At 38.5% G+C, this 23,969-nt stretch overlaps 1 protein-coding gene across 2 annotated transcripts; it reads right to left on the minus strand.

Moving 5' to 3' along the window:
- ARMC1 (armadillo repeat containing 1) lies at positions 1-23,829 on the minus strand. 2 transcript variants are annotated; one of them, XM_043880000.1, is made up of 7 exons: positions 23,636-23,829; positions 18,646-18,866; positions 16,146-16,237; positions 7,694-7,883; positions 3,307-3,423; positions 3,146-3,220; positions 1-2,183 (listed from the first exon to the last, which is right to left on the minus strand). In XM_043880000.1, exons 2-7 carry the CDS (start codon positions 18,826-18,828, stop codon positions 1,992-1,994), a joined length of 849 nt encoding a protein of 282 aa, XP_043735935.1. In that variant the 5' UTR covers positions 18,829-18,866; positions 23,636-23,829; the 3' UTR covers positions 1-1,991. The 2 variants fall into 2 exon arrangements, with proteins under 2 accessions (XP_043735935.1, XP_043735936.1); XM_043880001.1 differs by lacking the exons at positions 7,694-7,883; positions 23,636-23,829 and having other exon boundaries at positions 18,646-18,712.
- Between the last annotated feature and the right edge of the window lie 140 nt (positions 23,830-23,969).

A 23,969-nucleotide genomic window follows, 5' to 3' on the forward strand; every position in this document is an offset into this window, starting at 1 on the left:
TTCAATTTTAATTATGTCACCTTTTATTATTTTACAGCATATTTCCAAAAAATGCCATTACAGTTGCCTTAACTGCTCTATAAGACCTGGAATCAAAGAACACTGAGAATTAGAACACACACATCAAGCTGTAATACCTACTTGTGCTGAACCATTACTACCAAAGGGATGTTGTTTCCTAAACAAGCAGATGTGTGGCAATGCAAAATAAAATACAAACTGGTTAGAACAGTAAACTTTGTTTCAATGGCTATAGAAAGGAGGTGGTTTTGTTGTGTTTTTTTTTTTTTAATACATCTGGTCTGGCAGCAAGATGTAATATGCATTTAGAGCAATACATGCCCTGAAAGCTTTTATTTTCAGTTGTGTGCATCACCTGAACTCAGAGCCCAGATGAAAAAAGTAATCACTCTCCACACCCTCAACACCCCTCCCTCCATAAGGTCACAATACTCCTAAACTTGAGTTTCTTGGTGAACTATTTTACAATTTTTTCTCCAGTGACACTGGATGCTTTTAGTTTTTTCTCTGAAAGAGAAGCAATGAAAATGCAAGGACACCCTCCAGGGTCCAATTTTCACATCACATTCTCCAAGTAGTAAAATAGCAGCTCTCTAACATGGATGAAAAAAGTTTTCAGTTTCTTCCTATTCCTCCTTCAGTTTTTAATCATATTGGCATTAAAATTTATCTGGAGTCAGTGGGCTTTCCCAAAGAAAATTTTTAGTTGCCAAGTATTTTCAGAAATTTATTAAAGCGTTACATATATGTAATTAGCTCTTATCTACCAAAAATATATATATGTATATATATTTGTATTTATCTTACCTTCACTGAAGTGCTGTTTTTTTTTTTTTTCCTGGCTGAACATAAGAACCTAGTGGACGGACAAATGCTGGCTTTATTTCTTTATAAGCAGTAACTGGAGTCTTTTTTCTTTTCATTCAATAGAAACTGCGTGTTCATAATAAACTCACAAAAGGCAATAATAAGGAAACACCTACTGAACAGGCATCTGCCAAACAAGTCATGTTAAGGTTGGACTCTACCAAGTAGCACTATGGCATTATAGGCATTCCATTTTTCTTTTTTCAAGTCTGTCAGTTCTTTGCTAATTCCCACCCCCCTAGCAGGGGATAGTGTGTAATCACAAAGTAAGGCCTAGAAACCATTCATAGTCACTCCCAATATTAGGGTGGACATCATTCTCAAGAGCTGATATAAACCAGACTGAACAGGAAGTACTCAACTAGAACCACATTTGGTCCCATTCAAATAGTCTCCACTAACACTTTGCTGATACACATGTTCCCTTCTCGACTGATTTTGTGTTAACCTTTAAAAACTTCTAACAAGTAAGACTGCAAAGTTTTCATAGAGTTGTAGTCTTAGGGGGACTGCTACATTCCAAAGAATATGTTTTAATTCACAAAATGTCATTGGTAACGTCTTGTCCATAAACATGGCTGGCAAAATTAAAAAAAGGCACAAAAGGGGAATAACGAGAAATGCTTTCCACTTTCAGTGAAGAGTACCAAAGCAAATATCTTTCACGAGAAAAGGCAGAGAAAAGTGTTCAGTACGTCATGCACAACTTGAGCTAAAAAAAAAAAAAAATTCTCTTCTAGGTCCTGAAGCTTGAGAAAATGAGTTTTCCTAATCACGTGCTTCATGTCAAATAAAATGTAAAGCTGCACAAATACATGTTTGGTTTAACAGTGGACCCTTTTTTTTTTTTAAGTGAGGCAATTAAACAAAGGACAACAAAACCAAAATACCTTCATCAACAAAGCAACTCCACCTGTCGCCTCTGTCCCTTTTACCACTTAGTGGGGTAAAATGTCCGGTAGAATGTAAAATGCAGCATTCTCAATCATGGGATCTAGAAACTTTTCATGATAACTTATTGCAAATTGCACTTGACAGTTCACCACGACAATGGAAAACTGGCCCCTTGTTCGCTTGTACAGTCCTTGAGCCCCAGAGGGAAGTCACCAGTAGAATGACCTGGATAAAAAGTTTGCAGCTGTGCTCAGCCAGCTAGCCCCGCCCTCCGGGTGGGAGCCCACCCGGGACACCGCCTTGTCCTGCTCCTTCGTGGGGCTCTCATCCTCGGGCAGGTAGTCAGGCAGCTCCGTGTTCTGCTCCACCTCCACAGGCGTGTCCTGGAACGGGACCAGCATCTGACACAGAGAACACGTGAAGAGTTACTGCAAAATCAGCCTAACTGATGGAAGTGCGTGTCACACACTGAAAGTCAACTTTACTTCTCGTTCTCATCCGTATTCTCGGAGGCTACATTCCTTGAAGAAGTATCTTTTTCTTGTCTGCAGGTAAGTCCAATTAAAGAGCACTATGTAGGCACAGAAGGAAGAACTGCACATGAAAATTCTCACGCTTTTCTCCTGAGGTTCCAGGAATAAATGTTCAACCTCTGTGGTATCTCAGACAGTAAAGAATCTGCCTGCAATGCAGGAGATGCAGGAGACTCGGGTTCAATCCCTGGGTTGGGAAAATCCCCTGGAAAAGGAAATGCCTACCCACTCCAGTATTCCTGCCTGGAGAATCCCATGGACAGAGGAGCCTGGTGGGCTACAGTTTGTGGGGTTGCAAAAAGTCGGACAAGACTGAGTGATTAACACTTTTGTTGATTTCAAGATGACAAAAACAAGTATCTGGCTGCAGTGGGCCCCTAAAGGGTCAATGAATCTCCTTTCTTTGGGAACTCAAGTGAACTAAAGAATCTTTTCCCTTATCACGAAGCTAGTGAAGAGTACCAAGAGGCAAAGATTTTCAAATACGTACTTGCCCAATGATGCAACTGGATCTTAATTTTTTTGGGTTGGCAAAACTAATTAAGGTTAGAAAGTATTTAAAAACCAATGCAAAGAAATTACATACCCTTTCCTTCCACATACAATCAGCAAGACACCTCCACGGAGATCAAGAATAGTCTGAAATCCACAAAATATCTCTCCATATTTCTAAAAGTGTTAAGTGTTAATGAAGAAACACCAGGATGATCTGACTCTGCCACATTCCTACATACTCAGTGGCCATTTGTCTAGAAATACTAGCCATCTGCCAGCCCCAAATAATAGTTGAGAAAGGGTCAAGCAGAAAGCAAACTGAACAGAGCTTTTACCTCTTCTCCACTTTCGCTCTTCACAACTTGCTGAGCCTTCATAACCTTGGTTGATGCTATCGCTGATGCCAACGCCTAGGCCAGGATAAAAAGACAACACTTTTGAACATGGATGTGTTTACCCATAACCTCAAGCGTATTTAGCCATTTGAGATACCAACCTCTGCTTTAAGGTCTGAACGGATTCGTACCACACATCTCTGAACGGCCATTTGAAAAGTAAAGCTAATAACACCTTTAATTTTTAACAAGGCCTCTTCACACAGGTTTCTCCGGGACTGAAAAAGTAAAGGCAAACTGTTATTAAAATTTTCAAAATAATGAATGGCAGTAAACCAAACACTGAACTAGTAACACTGGGGAGATAGGAGGGAACAGGCAAAGTAAACGTCCCTATTTCAATTCTACAATTGCATATTTGAAGGCACATAAAGGGTGGTATTTTAGTTAAGTTTAGGAAAACTTAAGGGCCTTTGCTGAAGGGGAGACATGGGCCTTAACAGAAGAAAATTTGAAAAATTCAGAAATATATGGAAATTAAACTCCTAAATAACCAATGGGTCAAATAAAAAATCACCAGAGTAAAATACTTTGAGATGAATGATATGAAACACCACATACCAAATCTGGGGGGGATGCAGAGACAATAGTAGTGCCTAGAGGGAAATTTATAGATATAATAATGACATTAAAGTAAAAGAGAATTGCAAACCAATTACCTAATACTCCATTCTAGGAAACAAGAGAAGAGCAAACTAAACCCAAAGCAAACAGAGGAAAGAAATATAAAGATTAGAGTAGAGAAAAAAAGAAATAGAGAATGGGAGGAGAGAGAAAAATCAATGAAATCACAAGTTGGTTCTTCAGAAAGAGTAACAAAGCTTGATAAAACTTTAGCTAGACTGACCAAGAAAAGAAAGAAGACTCAAATTACTACAAGCAGGAATATAAGAGGATATATATATTATGACCAACTTTACCAAAACAAAAGGATATGCAAATACTATGAACAACTGTATGCCTAACACATTAGATAACCTCAACAAAACGATAGATTCCTTGAAAGAAAAAACTGTAAAGTGACAAGAAAATATGAATGGACTACAGAACAATTAAAGAGACTGAATTTATAATCAGAACATTTTCCACAAAGAAAAGCCCAGAACCACATGGCTTTACTGGTGAATTCTACCAAATGTTTATAAAGATCAACACCAACCCTTCACAAACTCACCCAGAAACTTCCCAACTCATTTTATGAAGCCAGGATAACACTGATACCAAAACCAGACAAAGACAGCACATGGCGAAAAAAAGGACTACAAACCAATATTCTCTATGAATACAGATGCAAAATACTTCAACAAAACACCAGCAAACTGACTCTAGAAGCATATATGGTAAATAATGCCCATGTGTATTTTAAATACTACTGTTGAAAAATCTAATACGAATCAATAATTTTATATTATGATTTCATAAAATGTACTGGAATTACCTTTATTCATACAGTTGTGAGTTTCTAAAAATTCTGATACACTTTATGTTCCAGTTAGATGCTATTTTAGAACTCTTACTGTTAAACTGGCTATCATAGCACTGTAAGAGCTTAGAGAAAAATTCTGAGTCTGTGTACTACTCCTGATTTCCATTTTTTCCCCTGCCTCAGGAGTCTTAGAGGACAGAGTCCTCTATCACCAGCTTTCCAGCAATAGTTACAGAGTGAAAGTATCTGTGAAGATTAATTTTAGAAATAGTGGCTGGCTTGTATTATAAAAAGGTATATATGACTTTTTCTTTAACCCAAGGGGCTAATTAGAAAATGCTGCATACTTATTTGCAATTAAACATTTGTTCTTCCAACTTAATTTGTATCATTAAAAAGCTTCTAAGTTTTATATACATGTACCAATATTTTTTGAACATTATTAAAGGAATTAACAGGAAAAAAAAAAAAAAAAAGATTTTGCACCATGGCCAATTAGGAACTAGGAATGAAGAGTTGTTGGTTCAATATACGAAAATAAACCTGATGTAATACTTAGATATTAACAGAACTCAAAAACAGAAAGACAAATAATCAGCAATTTTTTTTAAAAATGGGCAAAGAATGAACATTCTTCCAAGAGAAAATCTATAATAAAGATGCATACAATAAACACTACTTAGTGGTATAGTCAACCACTAAAAATGGCCAATAGTCACATGAAAATATAGCACCACTGTTATTAGGAAATGCAAATCAAAAGCACAATAAAATACCACTTCACACCCCTTGGAATAGCTTTTTTTTAACAATGGAAAATAAATGTTGGCAAGGATGTGGAGAAACTGGACTCCTCATACATTGCTGATGAGAGAGTGTAAAATGGAGCAGCCATCGTGGAAAACAGTCTGGCAGTTGCTCAAAAAGCTAAACATAAAGCCCCCATATTATCCAGTAATTCTACCCTTAGGAATATATCCAAGAGAACTGAAAACATTTATTGACACAAAAACTTGTACATGTACGTTCACAGCAGAATTATTCACAAAGACAAAAGGTGGAAATAAGCCAAATATCCATCAATTGATGAATTAATAAACAAAATGCCATATACCCTTACAATGGAATATTATAAAGAGGAATGATGCACTGACACATGATACAATAGGGATGAACAATAGGGATGACAACATCATGCTAACGGAAAGCTTGACATGAAAGGCCACATCCTGTATGATTCCAGTTACATGAAATGTCCAGGAGAGGAAAAGCCATAGACACAGAAGTAGATCAGTGGTTACCAGGGGCCAGGAGGAGTGAGTGCTAACGGCAATAATCAGGCTTCCCAGGGGGCACTAGTGCTAAAGAACCTGCCTACCAATGCAGGAGACCTAAGAGACATCGGTTGAAGATCCCCTGGAAGAGGGCATGGCAACCCACTCCAGTATTCTTGTCTGGAGAATCCCACGGACAGAGGAGCCTGGTGGGCTACAGTCCAAAGGGGTGCAAAGAGTTGGATATGACTGAGGTGACTGAAGCGATTAACACACACACATCAATAATCATATGAATGGTGAATGACCCCAGCACTCCTGATCAAAGGTAGAAATTTTTAGAATTAAAATTTAAAAAGCAAGGTCCAATTACAGAGTGCCTGTCCATGTGAAATACAGACACAAATAGAAGATACACACTATAATTAAAAGAAACCTTGAGCACCTAATATTAAAAGCCGACAAGGTAGAATGAGTTGAGAAAAAACAACACTTTACAACTACTGTACAGTACTTTTAAAAACTGTATAACTGGTATTACTTTTTCCTTAAAACGTCTGGTATTAATAAAATTCACCAATGAAGACACTGAGACCAGAATGTCTTTATAGGAAGGTTTTTAACTGCAAAATCAATTTCTCTGATGGACACAGAGCTATTCATTCAGGTTATACATCTCTTTTAAAGGGAGCTTTGGCAATCCATCTTTCAAGAAATCTTCCTGTTTCATCTATATTATTAAATTTATTGGCATAAAGTTAGTCAAAATATTCACTTATTTTCCTTTCAATGTCTATATTAAAGGATCTATAGCAATGTTCCTTCATTTCTGAGACGGATAAATTTGTGACTTCTCTTTTATTCATGATAAGTGAGGTTTATCAATCTAATCAATCATGTCAAAGATCAGTTTTTTATTTCACGAATTTTTCTCTACGGTTTTCCATTTCACTGATTTCTGCTTTTTTTTTGTTTCTTCTGCTTACTTTGGATTTACTTTGCTCTTTTTCTAGTTTCTTAAGGTAGAAGCTTCAATCACTGAGGCCTTTTCCTTTTTGTATATAATATTCATCTGGTGCTAATGATTTCCTTTCTAAACTCTGTTTTAGCTGCTTCCCCCAAATTCTAACACTGTATTTTCATTTTTATTTAGTTCAAAATACTTCCGAGTTTCTCCTTTCATTTATTCATTGACCCATGGATTATTTTAGAAACGTGTTAAATTTCTAAAATATTTGGGGGATTTTTCAGGTATCTTCCTGTGATTGATTTCTAACTTGCTTTTCGTTGTGAGCAAGGAATACTTTGCTTGGTTCTAATTCTTTTAAGACTTGTATTATGAGACACAATATGGACTGTTTTCATCATTGTTTCATGGGCACATGAGAAGAATGAATACTATATCTTGCTGCTGAGTGGGGTTTTCTATAAACATTAATTAGGTTAAGTTGATTGTTAGTGTATTTGAGTCTTCTATGTCCCTAATGATTCTCTGTATACTTGGTCTATTCATTGGGAGAGTAGTATTCAAACCTCCAGCTCTAGTTGGAGCTTGGTTATTTCTCCTTGCATTTTTGTCAGTTTTTGCTTCACATATTTTGAAGTCACATTCTTAAGGCATACCTATTTAATTAACTGATCCCTTAAGCATAAAATGCCCCTCATTATCAGATAAAATACTGGTATTGGGACTTACTCTTGAAGATTGTTAGCAGGTGACACTGAGGTAACCAGTTAGCATGAGTTCTCTCTCCCATGTTATGAATCATGTGTTTATACAAGCCTTACCGTATCATCAAGACCATCTATATGCAAAACCACTGTTTTGGCACGTTTGTTTGTAGTTCCCAGGAAAAACTGAGCTTTCCTTCGACGTGAATTCATTTCACTGAAACTATCCCCATCTGCCATATTGGAAGATTGAAGAATGTCATAGATTTCAGAGGCTAGCAGTTTTGTTTCCCCTGGAGTTGTAGACCTTGAAAAGAAACATGTAAATTAGCAAAGTAGTCTTGTCATTTCTACTGATTCTGTAATTTTATTCCTCAACTTTGCAAAACCTTGTTTTCCTCATTCTGATGCTTTGTTCAATCTGAAAGAAATACTGGTGAATCCCAGAATAATCAATAATACAAAAAAAGCATCTAGTCTATAATAGTCTTCTAGTTTCAATTTAAACTCATGGTTCATCAATATTTAAAACTCATCACTAGAGTGGTATAAAAGCACATTTAAAGAAATCATTAACTAAACAGGAAATCAACTGAAAAAAAAAATCAGGATATAACATGTCCCTGGATTAACACTAACATTCAACACTCAGTTCAACTTCCAAAAAAATATAACACATAAAAATCCAAAAGTAAAAAGCAAAATTGGAGAGGATCATTTATATTAGTTATCTCAATACAGGGATTTGTGAGTAGAAACAAACACCATTTCTCAATTTACACTTTTATGTACCTTTTACAAAGCAAGTACGTATCATTAAACCACAACTCAGGCAATAGTTTTCATAAAACTTTCAATCCTACTATGGCTTCTCACATAAATGTCTAGTGCCATTCTGTCCAACAGAACTTTTGGCATTGATAGAAATGTCCACTCACCACATGTGGTTACTGAGGACTTGAAATGTGGCAAGCAAAACTAAACAATTTTATTTACTTTTAATTAAATAGCCACACACTGCAAGTGGTTACCATAGCTGGAAGCACACGTTTAATGGTTCTTATTAATCAGTTTAATTGAATAAGCAATAAGTACACATAACCAAGAAAATAATCCTCATTTCACCTATACCTAGGCTCAATTAGGGGGTCTTCCTTTGTAGCTCAGCTGGCAAAGAATCCACCTGTAATGCAGGAGACCTGGGTTCAATCCCTGGATTGGGAAGATCCCCTGGAGAAGGGAAAGGCTACCCACTTCAGTATTCTGGCTTGGAGAATTCCATGGACTATATAGATCATGGGGTCACAAAGAGTCAGACAAAACTGAGCAACTTTCATTTCACTTCACTTCAAACCCTGTAACATGCATCCCAAGGATTTTACAATCTGTCCCCTTTTAGCTTTACCAACATCAGCCAGAAGAGCTTCACCTTGACTGTATCCTTGAAGGCTCAGCTCAACCACCGTCTTCTTCATGAAGCCTCCTCACCCCAATATCCACATTCATTCCTCTGCATTCAAAGTACTATGCTTGTACTTAACACTACTAATTCAAATTTTCCATTTCTCTTCAAGAATAGGGATACAGTCTCTCCAGCCCTCCCACGGAGCCAAACAAAATTCTGTGTAATCCATTTGTTTACTGGATGGATTTTTCCTGATATTCAGACTGTACACATTCCAGCTACACAGACCATCAACTCCTGGGGTACTACTCTGGCAGTTTTCTGGGCCCCCAACTTACCATACCAAGTGTTTTTCTGGGCTACTGTTGACCACAGAGATCAATTACCTTGAATGATTTTGGCTTTGTATTCCAGGAAGCTACCAAAAGGACAATTTTTTTAGGAGATGTCTCAGCACATTTCAGATAGCTGTTTCACAGGCCACTGCAGTTGTGAGGTATTTTGAATACTAGCCAACCAGAAGTTGTAAAAAGTACGAGGATATGGGTAAGAAGCACCATTAATTTAAGTTGAAAAAAAAAAAAAAAAGTCTTTCCTCTCTACTATGAATACTGTTTCTATGCATTTGCATCAAATAAAAGAATCATCATGACATGTAATAGGAGATTATCTAATGGTCTTTCTCATAAAACTTTTTAAACACACACTATTCTAGAACTTTTTTATGTGCTTCCTAACCAATCAGTAGTTACCAAACCATTAAAAGACTAATATCAAATTATCTTTCTGTTCTGCAGAATAGGAACTAGAACTAGATAGCACTGGTTCTTAAACAAATGGGTCTACTAACCCCTTTGAGAAGCGGGTATAAAATAAATACTCCCACCACCACTATTTTTAACTTCCTTTATTTCATAGTTCCAAGTGTCATCATTTTCATACAGTAATAAATTCCTTTCTGGAAGATTTTCAATTTCGATCTACTTAAAACCAAAAGATTTTAAAAGAATAATACAGTCAAATCAACATGATGGTCTCAGTTTGTTTTGAAGCATGTTCTACTGGCATATCTCATAGGACTAATTTTATTGCTGCACTTCCTATAAAGCAGTTGCAGACTGTTTCTTCAGACACAGTTTGAAGAGACACAGTTTAAGAGACACTCTCTCTTAAATGGAGTAAAATTTTGTCTTAGGCAAAATGAACTCTGCAAAAGCATATAAGCAAAAATGAAGTAAAAATTAAGTTACTTCTTGATCTGGGCACTATATAAAGTATCACAAATATCTATGTGTATGTTGCTGTTCAATAAACTATAATTTCCTTTTTTTCCCCTTATTTTTAAAAAATGCTTTTAAAAGCAGAAAGAAAAAGTCAAGATCATCTACAGATTTGGAAGCAAGTAATTTAGTCTTTAAAAAAAAATTACTATTCAAATACTATGATTTAAAACATTCAAGTACAAGAAGTCTATAGAGTTATGTGGTACATTTGGCCATAAATGTAAGAAAGACTGTATAATTAAACAAGTATTAATTGCCCTAATCTTCTTAGACAAATGAAAACTGAAAGAGCTGATTAATGCCCTGGATTTAGTTCTTCAGTCTTTAAAATGTGACATCCAAGAAAAAGACCATCTTGAAAAACTCTTCAAATAATTGGAATTCTGCTCTCAGTAATTTACTGTTCCATAATGAAGTATACTGATCCTTCACCACTTTTTCTAAATAGTTATCTATATTGAAAACACTCAAAATGTTACTCATAAAACACTGAAAAGTGAATTCTGATCTTTATTATATATAAAAAATAATTTTCATTTTGGATATATTTCCTTATTGATCATAAACAGCAATTCACTCTAAGTCTAGATGCTGCAAATAACATTTTATATTACCTATAAAAGCAAGGTAAGACTTTCATATACTTCATGAAAGCAATGAAAATACTATTTCAGTATTAGAAGGCTTGCTATCATCTTTTGAAAAACTTTACAACTTTTCCTTTAGGAGTTGGTTTTACTTTTTTTTCCTGTGTTGCTCATTAAGAAAAAGTGTTCTCGTAGTATTTATGCAACACAGAAAACCATCCTCTATCTTTCCACGCAGAAACAATCCTAACTTAAGGCTTCTAAGAAGAAAGCCAACAGCTCTGCTTAGTAACAGTGAAGTCCAAAGGCAGGAAAACTATGACCCTAAGGCAATAGCCCATCATTTATGTATCACCTCTGGCTGTTTTGACTCACAAGGGCGGAGGTGAGTACCTCAACATACAGACTGTGAGCCCAATGAAGCCTAAAGTAACTACTATCTGGTTTGTTTTTCTTTTTTTACGAAAAATTTGCCAACCTCTGTTCTACACAAATAACATAAAAATCAAGGCAAAATGGAGCAGCATTTTCAAAAATCACAAGAAAACAAAAAGTGAGCCACGAATCTAGTTCAACTGTCCTGTTCAATTTTTTTTAAATGTTAAAAAAAACACACACAGGAAAAAGCATAAAGAAATAAAGCACATATTTTTCATCCAAGATTTTAGCAAGAAGGATAGTCCACCATTACTATGGCACTGTTTCAAAACTAGAATTTTAGGAAGTTCTCCAGATGAAATGAGATACTTTGAAGTTGAAATGCCACATTTTATTAAAGTGACTTATTTAGACCATATTTCATGTGAGATATTCACACATACTTTTATAAAATGCATCTTATATCAGAAGTATTACTCCTGAAATACTAATTAACAAATGTCTTAAACTGAATTTAGATGTTCTCCTAACTGATATTCTGAAACTTTTCTTCACAGAGAGATTCAGGGTTAAAAATAAAACATAAAACAAATTTTTTAATTAAAAAAATAAAAATAAAATGTAAACAGGTTCTAACCGCTAACGATGAGTTTTCATTTACGGAGAATTAAAATTAGAACACAATATGAGATTCATTTTGAGTGACAGAGAACTTAAAATTCTCTTCACAACTGAAGAACTGAACACAACAACGACTGAAGTCAATCCAACTGCTGATCTCTAAGCACCAAAGTGACCTAAACACAAGTCAAACCTGCTTTTGAGTAACATGTTAAAATCTCCACAATTCTGTAGCAAAATATAACTTGGTGATTAAAGGACAGAAATTATAAGATGCATAATTTTCCCTATTTTATAAAACATTCCTCCCTGATTCTCCCTGATTCTCATGGTAAGAACCACCTCTACTCTTCCCACCTTCTTCTGATTTCTGGTTTTCTCTTTGATCACTTAAGAGAGGATTCCTCTTCAGTCAACATGAAGTAGCAGCTTGCCACAAAAGATCTGTTCTGCGGGGTCTTACTAGGATATCAGGAGATCCTTCTGCCTCTTCCTGAGTTGCACAGATTCACAAAATCACAGCTCAATCTCCTCCTAACTCAGTGATCTGAATTCCACCCTGCCTGCCTGGCTGTCAAAGGGCAGCCACATCACTGAAAACAATTAGGGTATCTATATTATATGTGCTCCTGTGCTACGGCTACCAAGATGACCTACGTAAGAATCGAAGAGTGCGCGTCCCTGATGGCCCAGTGGTTAAGAATCCACCTGCCAAAAAAAAAAAAGAATCCACCTGCCAATGTAAGGGACAGAGGTTCAATCCCTGCTCTGAATAGATTCCACATGCCTCAGGGCAACTAGCCCCACAAACCCATGCACTGCAACTACTGAAGCTCCAATGCCTAGAGCTGGCGCTCCACAGTGAGAAGCCTACACATACCACAAGTAGAGAAAGCCCTGGCACAGAAACAAAGACCCAGAACATTCAAAAATAAATAAATATTTTTAAAAAAAAGAATACAAAAAAAAAAGAATACAAGAGTGATAGTCATCTGTACCTGGCAACACAGGTGTGAAAATGCAGAATAATGTCTAAATAACATATGTCTACAGTGTCAAAACAATTATGTATATATAAAGCTCACCCTGCTCTATATGATAAAAACTTTTCATTTTGATTTAAGAATATTTAACACAAGTACCCAAAAGAAAAAAGTAAATGAGAAAACAAAAAGCCAGAGCAATCTAATTTTTTTTAAAAAAAGAGAGAATCATGTCCAAGCCATGAGATAAGTTTACAACACTGAAATATGCTGAACCAAAACCTGATTCTAATACTTCACAGCTTTACATGTTGACAGGCCAAAACACATAGTTTTATCAGCCTTCTGATAACATTCACTGATAAGCTTCTAAAATGATTATTTCAGTAAGCAGAGGTGACTTTTAAAAAGCTTGAAAGCCAACCTTCAAATCTGCGATCTCCACTGGCCAAATGAGCTGAAAAATATATATAAAAATTATTACCTTGTATCTCGACTTTTCAGAGGGGTATAGGACCAAATTATAATGGAGTATGCAATGAGTGTGCATTCGTTTTACTACTGGAGGAGCCAGCAACGATCCCCACACTGTCCAAAAAAGTATACTTTATTTGTATTAAAAATAGAAGCTGCTTGTAGCAACCACGAAGACACACTGCTTGGATCTCCCTTTAAGAAGCCCCCCCTTCGGCTATACAAAGCAGAGTGGTAGAGCCGCCGGTAACAGTGGCCCTGAGATCTAGCACACCACGCAGTCCAAGGCCTGATCCCTCCCGGGGAGACCCACAGTGGGCGCACTGGGGCCTGGCCAGTTCTGCCCGGTGCAAGACTCACCTACAGGGTGACCCTGGCTTTGCACCTCCCTCCAGAGCTTTCTATCAGATCTGCACTGCAGTCTGAGACTCTCCTTGTCGCATCAGTTTCCTCTTCACTTTCCTTTAACAGAGGTCAGGTCTGTGTTGTAATCTAAAGACAACAGTCCGATCCTTCTTCATTCCCTTCTACCTTTACAGACCATATCTCATAGTGAGCTCTTCCAGTTCTAACTCCATCTCAAGATCTCCCTCCCAGATGATCTGTTGTTTAGTCCCTCAGTCATGTCTGACTCTGCCACGCCATGGATTGCAGCTCACTTCCCTGTCCTTCACCAGCTCCCAAAGTTTGCGCAAACTCACGTCCATTGAGTCAATGATGCCATCCGACCATCTCATTCTCTGTCGCCCCCTTCTCCTCCCAGAAGATACTGCAAGATAACGAGCTGACACAACTCTCCTCCTATAAAGACACTAGTAGGGACTTCCCTGGTGGTCCAGCGGCTAAGACTCAGCGCCCCCAGATACTGATCCCTGGTCAGGGAACTAGATCCCACCTTCTGCAACTGAGAGTTCACTAAAGATCCTGCAGGTCACAAACTAAGACTCGATGAAGCCAAATAAATGTTTATAAAAAAAAATATATACACTAATAGTCTCCTTACTATGTTATAGATGGGTCTCTCACATACACACACATACATATATACATATCAAAACCTTAGCCAACCAAGCTCAGAAACTGTTGTAAGTTAAATCTATGGTGCCTCGAAAACTTGCTCTAAAGTTCAAATTCAAAGTATATTTTAACAAAGAAATTTTCATTTCTTACATTTTTAAAATTTGTACCATGTATTTTCAGCTTCAATAAACAAACCTGTTAAAAGAATACACAATCTTAAGTTCATCATGTGAATAAAATAATTGTACAGAAGCATTAATTATTATGTTTAATCCTTTCACTGTTTCACAAAGAGTATGCCAGTTAAAAATAATTATATGGCATTAAAGCCTACTAAGAACAAGAATAATGCAACCTCATATTTTATATAACACTTTAAAATTTACAGAGCATTTCTACACAGATATCCCACTGAATCCTCAAGCACTTTAACCTCAAATCATGGGCAATGATTAATAAAATTAATGCCAGTCAATATTTTCTAATATTTATTTCTAACTGATCACCTGAATTTAAAAGAAAAGAAACCCTTCAGGTTCTAACTTGTCATTATCAAAGATCAAGGGACCTATCAGTGTAGCTCGATTTAAAAAAAAAAAACTATTAATAAAATAAAATTTATCTAGAAGCCAAGAACACTAAGAAAAAAAATACAGTTCCTTGGAAGTCAGTCTGGAAGATTTGCCACTGATATAATTTAACTTAATAGTGTTTGGGAATTATAGATAGAGAGCATTATAGAAATTTCGTGAATGCTCAAGCCAAAGAAATTGCAAATTTTAAAAGCCAGTAAATTAAATGGTTACCTATTACAGTCTTAAAGACAGTCATGTCTTAGGTAAGATCAAGATACACAGTAAACTAAGATAAAGCCTCAGAAAACATAGTTTTTTTGCTTTCAGACACAGGAGAAGTATCAAAACACTTCATCTTCAATTTCTATTCTTTTACAAGGAAATCAGCGAGGCCTGAGAACCGGACGTCCCAAGAGGCAACACAGCTGAAGGACTACAGATAAAAAACCTGGCCTCTAGGTAATTTTCTTACCCATAAAATTTATCTAACACACTTCAAATAGCAAAATAAGATGAATACAAAAATCTTTGTAAGATGAAAGGTACACTTAAAAAAAACATCCACTTGCTAAAATTCAAATTAAATGGCTCTGAGAATTTTCTGGGGGTCCAGTGGCTAAGACTCCACACCCCAATGCAAGGGGCCGGGGTTCAATCCCTAGTCAGGAAACTAGATCTCATATGCCACAAATAAGAGAGTTCACATTACCACAACTAAAGATTCTACATGCCACAACTAATACCTGGTGCAGCCAAATAAGTTAAAAAAAGAAAAAAAAAATTTTAATGGTTCTCAGTCTCTAAGAGACCTCTCAACGATGCTCAGGAAAATCTCACCTAAAGCCCCTTCAGTCATGATACAGATCAAGGTTCTTTTGAGTAAGACTTAGATGGAGTAACAAAAGAATGATGTAGTATAACATGCATATTTTCAAATGTCACTGTGTTGCTCTACTAGCAAATCAATAAACATTTCACAAAACCTCATACAAGGTAGGATCTTCTCTTCTTAGAAGAAATAATATTCATAAGCACAATGTGTATCAACATTTTAAATAAAATCTGAGCATTTTCGTAAGGACTACTGTTAATGTTTAAGAATAATCAGAACACTGCCCATCAGAACAGTTCTGGACATACAACCCACACAACCTACAAAGCTATGCCTTCATTTCTCCAATTTCAGTAAAATAACACGATCCACTTCTCTACCCTACTAGGAGACACTACCTACTGTACTTACTTCTGTATAACATTTTGCAAGCTTAGCATCATTCCCAGCTCTCCTTTCATCTTTTCTCTGTTGGCACGGCACTCTGCCAAGTATCGAAGAGCCTACAGCAAAAACAGGAATAGGTTAATTCACATGTCCAGACAACTCAAAGTGAAACCCTGTGCTCACTGACTGCAAGAGGAAAGAAAGTGGAAAAATAGGTTTTTGTTTTTAGAATCAACTGGTTTTGAAGTGTTTGGAAACTCTTCTTTAAATGTGATCAGCAGAGCAGTCCTCTAGGGGAAAAAAAATAATTCTGAGCTGGACGGAGCTGAATCTGCTCTTAGAAACAAAGGTTCCCAACTTATCTGCAAGGTCAAAATCAGGATGTTCCGGTTTTATTTTCACTTCATCCTAACAAAGATACAAGGAACTAAATTCCATTAATTAATTTCAGAAAGCAGTCCCAGTAGCCATCATTTCCCTAGGTGCTTTTTACATATTAATTAAAACAAACTACCGAGAGGGACAAAACATACAACCCCCTTTATGGAATGGGTGGTTTCTAGCTTTATAATTCACTTTTAAAATGTCTTTTTTTTTTTTTCTTTTCCTTTTTCTAACTGTGGAAAGCCAAACCTGAACTCACTCTCACAGATTTCTATCTTGTGAATTTCACTTTTCTAGGATGCTTCTCTCTTAAGATTTGACGTACATTTTTGCACGTTTCCTTCATGAGCTGATTCTTGGGGGACTGGGCTGTTCTACAGACCTCCTCCTCTCTCATCATATGCTGCAGAGTTCAGTACCTGAGTCGCAGGGGAATACCTCTGTGGACTACACCACCCAAAAGGGCCCTGTCACTCCACTGACCTTCACATTTCCTACCAGTCCTCTCCACAACATCTCCAAAGTGCCTGGTCATCACCAGGAACGGTACCATCTGTGAAATCACAAATCCAGCAACCTGGCTGTGACTGCAATCTCCTATCTTTCCTATAACTCCTTTCACCTAGATTTTTACTTGCACCAGGAGAGGGGTGCCCAGTGAAGGCTGGTGGTCTTGCCCAGTTAGGCAGGCAGAGAGCAGAGTTGGGGAGGTTAGGGTGAACAATATAATTTAAAAATATACATTTGGTCTTCATCTAGTTCCTGGCACAGAGCTCCTAACAGCCGTGGAATTTTCCGACAGGGGTTTGAAGAGGTCCTTTAGACCACACTTGGTTGAGTTTATGTGGAAGAAGTAAGGGAAGCTGGGGCCCCTTGATGGCCTCAGGCTGGGACTAGTCACCAGAAAGACCAAATGACTAGAGGGTGGCACCTTTCAACCCCACCCACCAACCTGGGCTTCCCAGGTGGCACTAGTGGTAAAGAACCCGTCTGCCAGTGCAGGAGACATAAGAGACACAGGTTTGATCCCTGGATCAGGAAGATCTCCTGGAGAAGGGCATGGCAACCCACTCCAGTGTTCTTGCCTGCAGAATCCCATGGACAGAGGAGCCTGGTGGGCTATAGTCTATGGGGTTGCAAAGAGTCGGACATGACTGAGGTGACTTATCACACACACACTGATCTGGGAGGTAGGGGGAGGATGGAAATTGAGCTCTATACAAAGTCCTGAAAAAGGGGATGCAGAGTTTCTGACTTGGTAAATACATCCACCTGGCAAGGTGGTGTGCCCCAACTCCACAGGGACGGCAGTTCTGGCACTCCCCTCCAGATCTTGCTACTAGAGAGGAGCCCCCACCTGCTGCAACTAGAGAAAGTCCGTGCACAGCAAAGAAAGACCCAGTGCAGCCAAAGACTGATTTTAAAAAATGGAAAAACTTAAAAAAAAAAAAAAAATGAAGTATTGACACATAGTACAATGTGGATGAACCCTGAAAACATTATGCTCAGTGAAAGAAACAAGTCACAAAGACCACACATTATATGATTCTATTTATACAGAAAATATATACGCACTTTTGCCAGAGACATCTGCAAATAGAAAACAATAGAGAGTCATGGCTGTTTAGGGAAAGGGCGTGGGGGCTGAGGAGCAATAGAGAGTAGAGCTTCTTTCCGACATGATGAAAACATTCTAGAGTTAATTGTGGTGAAGGCTGCAACTACGAATACACTAAAACCCACCAAACTGTACACTCTAAGTAGGTAAACTGCAAGGTCTGTGATTTCATCTTAAAGTTGTTACAAAACAAAAACAAAACATAAGTGCCTCTTTGAGTGTCTTTCTGTATTGATATAATATAATCCTTAAGATTTCTTCCTCTTCCTTGAAAAAAGGAAGCTGCAGAACATTCCATGCAGGTACTATGCTACCATTTGTGCCAAGAGTAAAAACAGTATTATATCCTACCATTTGTCTAAGAGGACTATACACATTCATATGTTTGCACATACAGAAATATAGTCACACTAGTATCTGCTCTACACTTTTAACTTCTTACCATGTCATCTGCTATTTTTCCAAATTTTCTTTAACTGCAAAATTATAACACTGAGACTAAAATTACTGTAGTCAACTTACGAGCAAAGCTGAGTGGACGACAGGGGGGTTGGGATGGTCCATAAATAAAATAAGGCCAGGCAGACATCCCTGATCCTGGACAATGGCTCGTCGGTTTAAAGGATCTGCGGCTAGGTCTCGGAGCTGGTTAACTACAGAGAGAGCGTCAGGTTCCTCATTCATGGTGGAGGAGGATGAATTCATCTTCTATGCCATACACGTGGACAAAATCTTCTTAAATTCTGTAGAAATGGTTGGCAAAATCATTTCTAGGCTACTGAGCTGTTTTACAGCATTTATTAAACCATCAGAATCACAACACCTTCAGAAAGAAATAGATGTATCTAAATCATATAAAAAACTTAAGAACTAGCAATTCCACAGTCTGGGAACACAGTCAAATGAACATAAGAAAGGCTAACTTAAAAAAAGTTATTTATGTGTGCACAATGTTTAAGGAACATATATCATCTTCATGATTCCAATTAACTTCTTTTTTAGCAATACAAATTTTAACACCAAAGTCACAATAAATAAGATCTTTACAGTTCAAGTTTATAACCCTTGCTACACTTCTCAAGGAGCACTGAAGAACTGATGCTTTCAAACTGTGGTGTTGGAGAAGACTCTTGAGAGTCCCTTGGACTGCATGGAGATCAAACCAGTCAACCCTAAAGGAAATCAACCTGAATATTCACTGGAAGGACAGCTGCTGACGCTGAAGCTCCAATACTTTGGCCACCTGATGTGAAGAGTCGATTCACTGGAAAAGACCCTGAAGCTGGCAAAGACTGAGAGCAAGAGGAGAAGGGGACGGCAGAGGATGACATGGTGGGATGGCATCACCAACTCAATGGACATGAATTTCAGCAAGCTCAGGGAGATAGCTGCAGAGCCTGGCATGCTGCAGTCCATGGGGTCACAAAGAATCAGACAAAACAGTGACTGAAAACACTTCACAAAGTGTAACACTGCCAGTGTTTTCTTCCTCTAGGATACTACTGGAGCCCAAGTGTCTCAGGGAAAAGCTGCTAGCTGACAGCTTTTTTTCTAATTCATCTGTGAACAAAACCAAGCTTACTGAGATTACAGCAGATAAAATCCTCTAAGGAAAGAAGAGAGTCAAAGAAGGCCATAAACACAGAAACCAAGAAGGGTACCTTGCCCTGTGCCTCAGAACAGTGGAGTTTGGGAGATCAGCGTGAAAGTGAAAGTCACTCAGTCGTGTCCAACTCTTTTTGACCCCAAAGACTGTAGCCTGCCAGGCTTCTCTGTCCATGGGATTCTCCAGGCAAGAATACTGGAGTGGGTTGTCATTTCCTTCTCCAGGGGATCTTCCCAGCCCAGGGACCGAACTCTGGTCTCCTGCATTGCAGGCAGATTCTTTACCAGCTGAGCCCCAAGGGAAGCCCTGGAAATCAGGGTGAATCTAAATCAAATCCAAGTACATCTGTCCATCCCTGGGTGGACCATGATCAGAAGAATGAAAGAGAATCTGAGGTGACGTCATTCATTTGATAGGTAGGGAAACAGTCTCTGAGAATTTAAATAATTTGCCCCAGGTGACAAAAGTTACATAGTATAGAACTGAGCTAAAATCTTATCTCGACTTGATGAAAACCAAGCTGGAAAGACTGCCTGGAGAAATATCAATAACCTTAGATATGCAGATGGTACCACATTAATGGGAGAGAGCAAAGAAGAACTAAAAGAGACTCTTGATGAACGAGGAGAGTGAAAAAGCTGGCTTAAAACATTCAAAAACTAAGATCATGCCATCCGGTCCCAACATTTCATGGTAATTAGATAGGGAAACAATGGAAACAGAGACACACTTTATTTTCTTGGGCTCCAAATTGACTGTGGACGGTCACTGCAGCCATGAAATTAAAAGACGCTTGCTCCTTGGGAGAAAAGCTGTAACAAACCAAGACAGCGTATTGAAAAACAGAGACATCTCTGTTTGTACCTTTGTACCTTTGTCAACGAAGGTACATCTAGCCAAAGCTATCGTTTTTCCAGTAGTCATGTACGGATGTGAGAACTGAACCACAAAGTAGGCTAAGCGCCAAAGAATTGATGCTTTCAAACTGACGCTGGAGAAAACTCTTGAGAGTCCCTTGGACAACACGGAGACCAAACCAGTCAATCCTAAAGGAAATCAGTCCTGAATGTTCATTGGAAGGACTGATGCTGAAGCTGAAACTCCTATACTTTGGCCACCAAGAGCCAAATCACTGGAAAAGTCCCTCATGCTGGGAAAGACTGAAGGCAGGAGGAGAAGGGGGTGACAGAGGATGAGATAGTTGGATGGTATCACTGACTCAAAGGACAGGAGTTTGAGCAAGCTCCAGGAGATGGTGAAGGTCAGGCAAGCCTGGTGTGCTGCAGTCCATGGGGTCAGAGTCAGACACGATTGAGCAACTGAACAATAACCATCTCCTAAACTGGTCAGCTCTTTCCACTTCCCATACCTTCCTTTGAAACCCAGCATACCTTTTTTTCCCACAAAAGTAAACAAGATTTCCAGATAATGTAACATGGTACACATACAAGCCAAAATACAATATATCAAGGAATAATCTTCACAAATCCAGAAAGTTAAAAACAGAAACTTCCATTAAACAAATTACACAGTATATTTCTTATTAGGAGAAATATAAAGGTGTAAATACTTACCACAAATTAATGAGTTAGTTTAATGTGAATTCCAAAAACAATGCCAAGTCGGGGGAGGTGGGCTGGGAACAAAATTATTCTGTTAACTCCAGGAAGCCTACTAAAGTTAGTTGGGGACTGGTTGGGGTGGGAAAAGGGAAGGTAATAAACAGCAATAGCCTTCCAAAGTATTGAAATACACAAAGATAGAGTAAAGCCATAGCAGTGGCTGGAGGGGTGGTGGTCAAGAGATACTGCTCCCAAGAAAGCTGTTTATACACCCAATCGCAGGCTCTGTGTGAGTCAATACCCAGGCTCCACCCATTGTTAAATGTGATTTTAGGCAGATCACTTGAACTCTTTGTCTCAGTTTCTTCATATGTAAAATGAAATTAATCACAGCAGCTCTTAAATGCTATATTGTCCAAATGAAATAACAATACACACTAAAAGGATCAGGGTACTCAGCACACTCTAAATGCTCAACAAAAATAACAGTTTTAAGTTACAAGGAGTCAAAAAGCAATTTTAAAAAATACAGTTATTCAAAAAATGGTACTGGCATAACTTCTAAGCAACTTTAAACCAGTGCTAAGGATCTTTAACTCTTAACATATTTTAAAATATCATACCCCAGAAAAAAATTTGAGAAGTTAAATTTCTGAAGTTTGCAAGCAAATACAAAATATAAAACTCAGAGAACACAAGGCCTTAACAGGATAGTACTTGGCAGATAGTTTTCTCATAATGAAAATATAGTTACTTCAGCAATTTTAAAAAGAATTTCTTTTTTTTTTAAACTATAGACTGAATACACATAAGACTAAAGGGTTTGCCTCTTACGTGCTTCTATTATCAACAGCATGAACATCCCTATTTACAAATCAACTTACGAATGAGCTTTATGCGCTGTCACCAGCACAAACCATATCCAAAAACCAAAACTGCAGAACCAACCACTGGACCAACGATCCAGGAACCACACTTAAGAACCAAATATGCTGGGTGATGGCCTTTGGCGTACAACACTGGCCTTGGAACCTGAACCCTCCATCCTCAACTAAAGAGTACTTAGAGAACCACTCAGTGGGAATGACTCGGTTTCAGTGAGCCTCCCCTGTTCCTTTGAGATGAACGAAAAAATCAGAAGAGTTAAGACTTTCAACTGTACCAGTCCATTGATAAAGAGATGGCACAAATTAGGATTTGCCCAGGAAAAGGTAGGAAATAACACAAGGCATACCTTTTCCTTTCTCTCATTTAGTTCAATTCGGAGAAACAAATCATCATAAGACAATGAAGGCACCCCAAACTTTAACATGCACTCTGATCCCCATGTTAAAAAAAGCCAATTCGGTAGGTGGGGTGAGGCCTGAGATCTGAATTCTATCCTGCTAGTTGAATTCTATCCTGCTAGTCAGGGAACCACAAAAAAACAGGAATTAGGTGATAGACGTGAAGCACCTGTAGCTAGGCAGCTGCCTGAAAGACTGTCTTTTCTTTCAGCCAAGACATACCACTCAACTCGAAGATGTATTTAACTCTCATATGCAAAGTTAAATATAAATACACAGAACTGTGGAAGAAACACACCCACACCCTAAATCCACATTCAGCTAAGTTGTTTTTTTTTTTTTAATAACCTCAGGCATTGACAGCAGATCTGGCTTTTCCTCTGCTACCACCTAACTGTAACTATTACTGTAACTATTAGAGAAGCTGGGTTACTACCTTTGAGCCTCAGCTTCCTCTCATAATAATCCTGAGTGGTTGTCAGGTTCAAAGAAAATAAGAACTTGGCATGGTGATGAGTACCAGCAATCACCAAACCACAATCTTTCATCTGTGGGGATTCTGTAAGGCCAAACGTTAGGGTACACACAAGAAAGGAGCCGCCTGTGTGCGCACGTGCCCCCAGCAACAGCTTTTAAAACACAGAGAAGTGAACGCTGGGCTCGCCTGAATGAAGCTGAACACAACCACCTCCTTCTGCCCCTGAAAGACAAGCGCGGGCACAAAACTAATAGAAAGTCGCCAAAGAACTACCTGGAGAGATGAAGTGACGACGACACCCATTAATGCTGCTAGGGTCAAAATAGTGATAATTAAACTAGGGTTTGTAAAACTGGCGTGTAGAGGACGGGGAGGAAGTGAACAAAGCTATCCTTTTCACAGGACACGTGGGAGCAGGACGCTTTACAGAGCCTGGAGGGACGCACTGCTGGGTCCTGCCTGACCTGAAGGTGGGCAGAGCACCCCCGCCCAAGAAGATTCGCCGCCTGGGTGCAGGGGACCGCATTCTGCGGCCTTCCCAGCCCCACCGCTTTGTCTGCCTTCCCCGGACACTACATACCACTCCAGCGCTCTAGGAATTCACAGCCTGCCGCACCATTAGGGCCACATCGACGATGAGGTAGAGGAACCCAGAGGCGCGTAGCAGGGTCAGCGACGACAAACGACCAAGCTGTCTTCTGGAGCCTAGACGCGAAGACGCTGGCGGGGAAAGGCTTTACAGACTCTCCCTCATGACCCAACCACCTCCGCCGGTTCTGCCCTCCTATTGGCTGAGACTATTCCAAAGCGAGGATAACCTATCCAATAAGAAACTGTCTTCTTAGACTAAAGCGTTCATTGGTGACCAAGGGAAATACCCAAAGTGTTAAACCGGAGGACCCAATGAGAACCCG

Source organism: Cervus elaphus, chromosome 21, assembly GCF_910594005.1.
Source record: "Cervus elaphus chromosome 21, mCerEla1.1, whole genome shotgun sequence".
In the NCBI taxonomy this organism is placed as follows: Eukaryota; Metazoa; Chordata; class Mammalia; order Artiodactyla; family Cervidae; genus Cervus; species Cervus elaphus.

Coding starts and splice junctions, on each gene's coding strand:
- ARMC1 (XM_043880000.1), bottom strand. CDS start 18,828: ATGAATTCATCCTCCTCCACCATGAATGAGGAACCTGACGCTCTCTCT. Junction 7,884..16,145: donor TTGCAAAATGTTATACAGAA/GTAAGTACAGTA, acceptor TTTCTTTTCAAG/GTCTACAACTCCAGGGGAAA. Junction 3,424..7,693: donor TAGATGGTCTTGATGATACG/GTAAGGCTTGTA, acceptor TTACTTTTTCAG/TCCCGGAGAAACCTGTGTGA.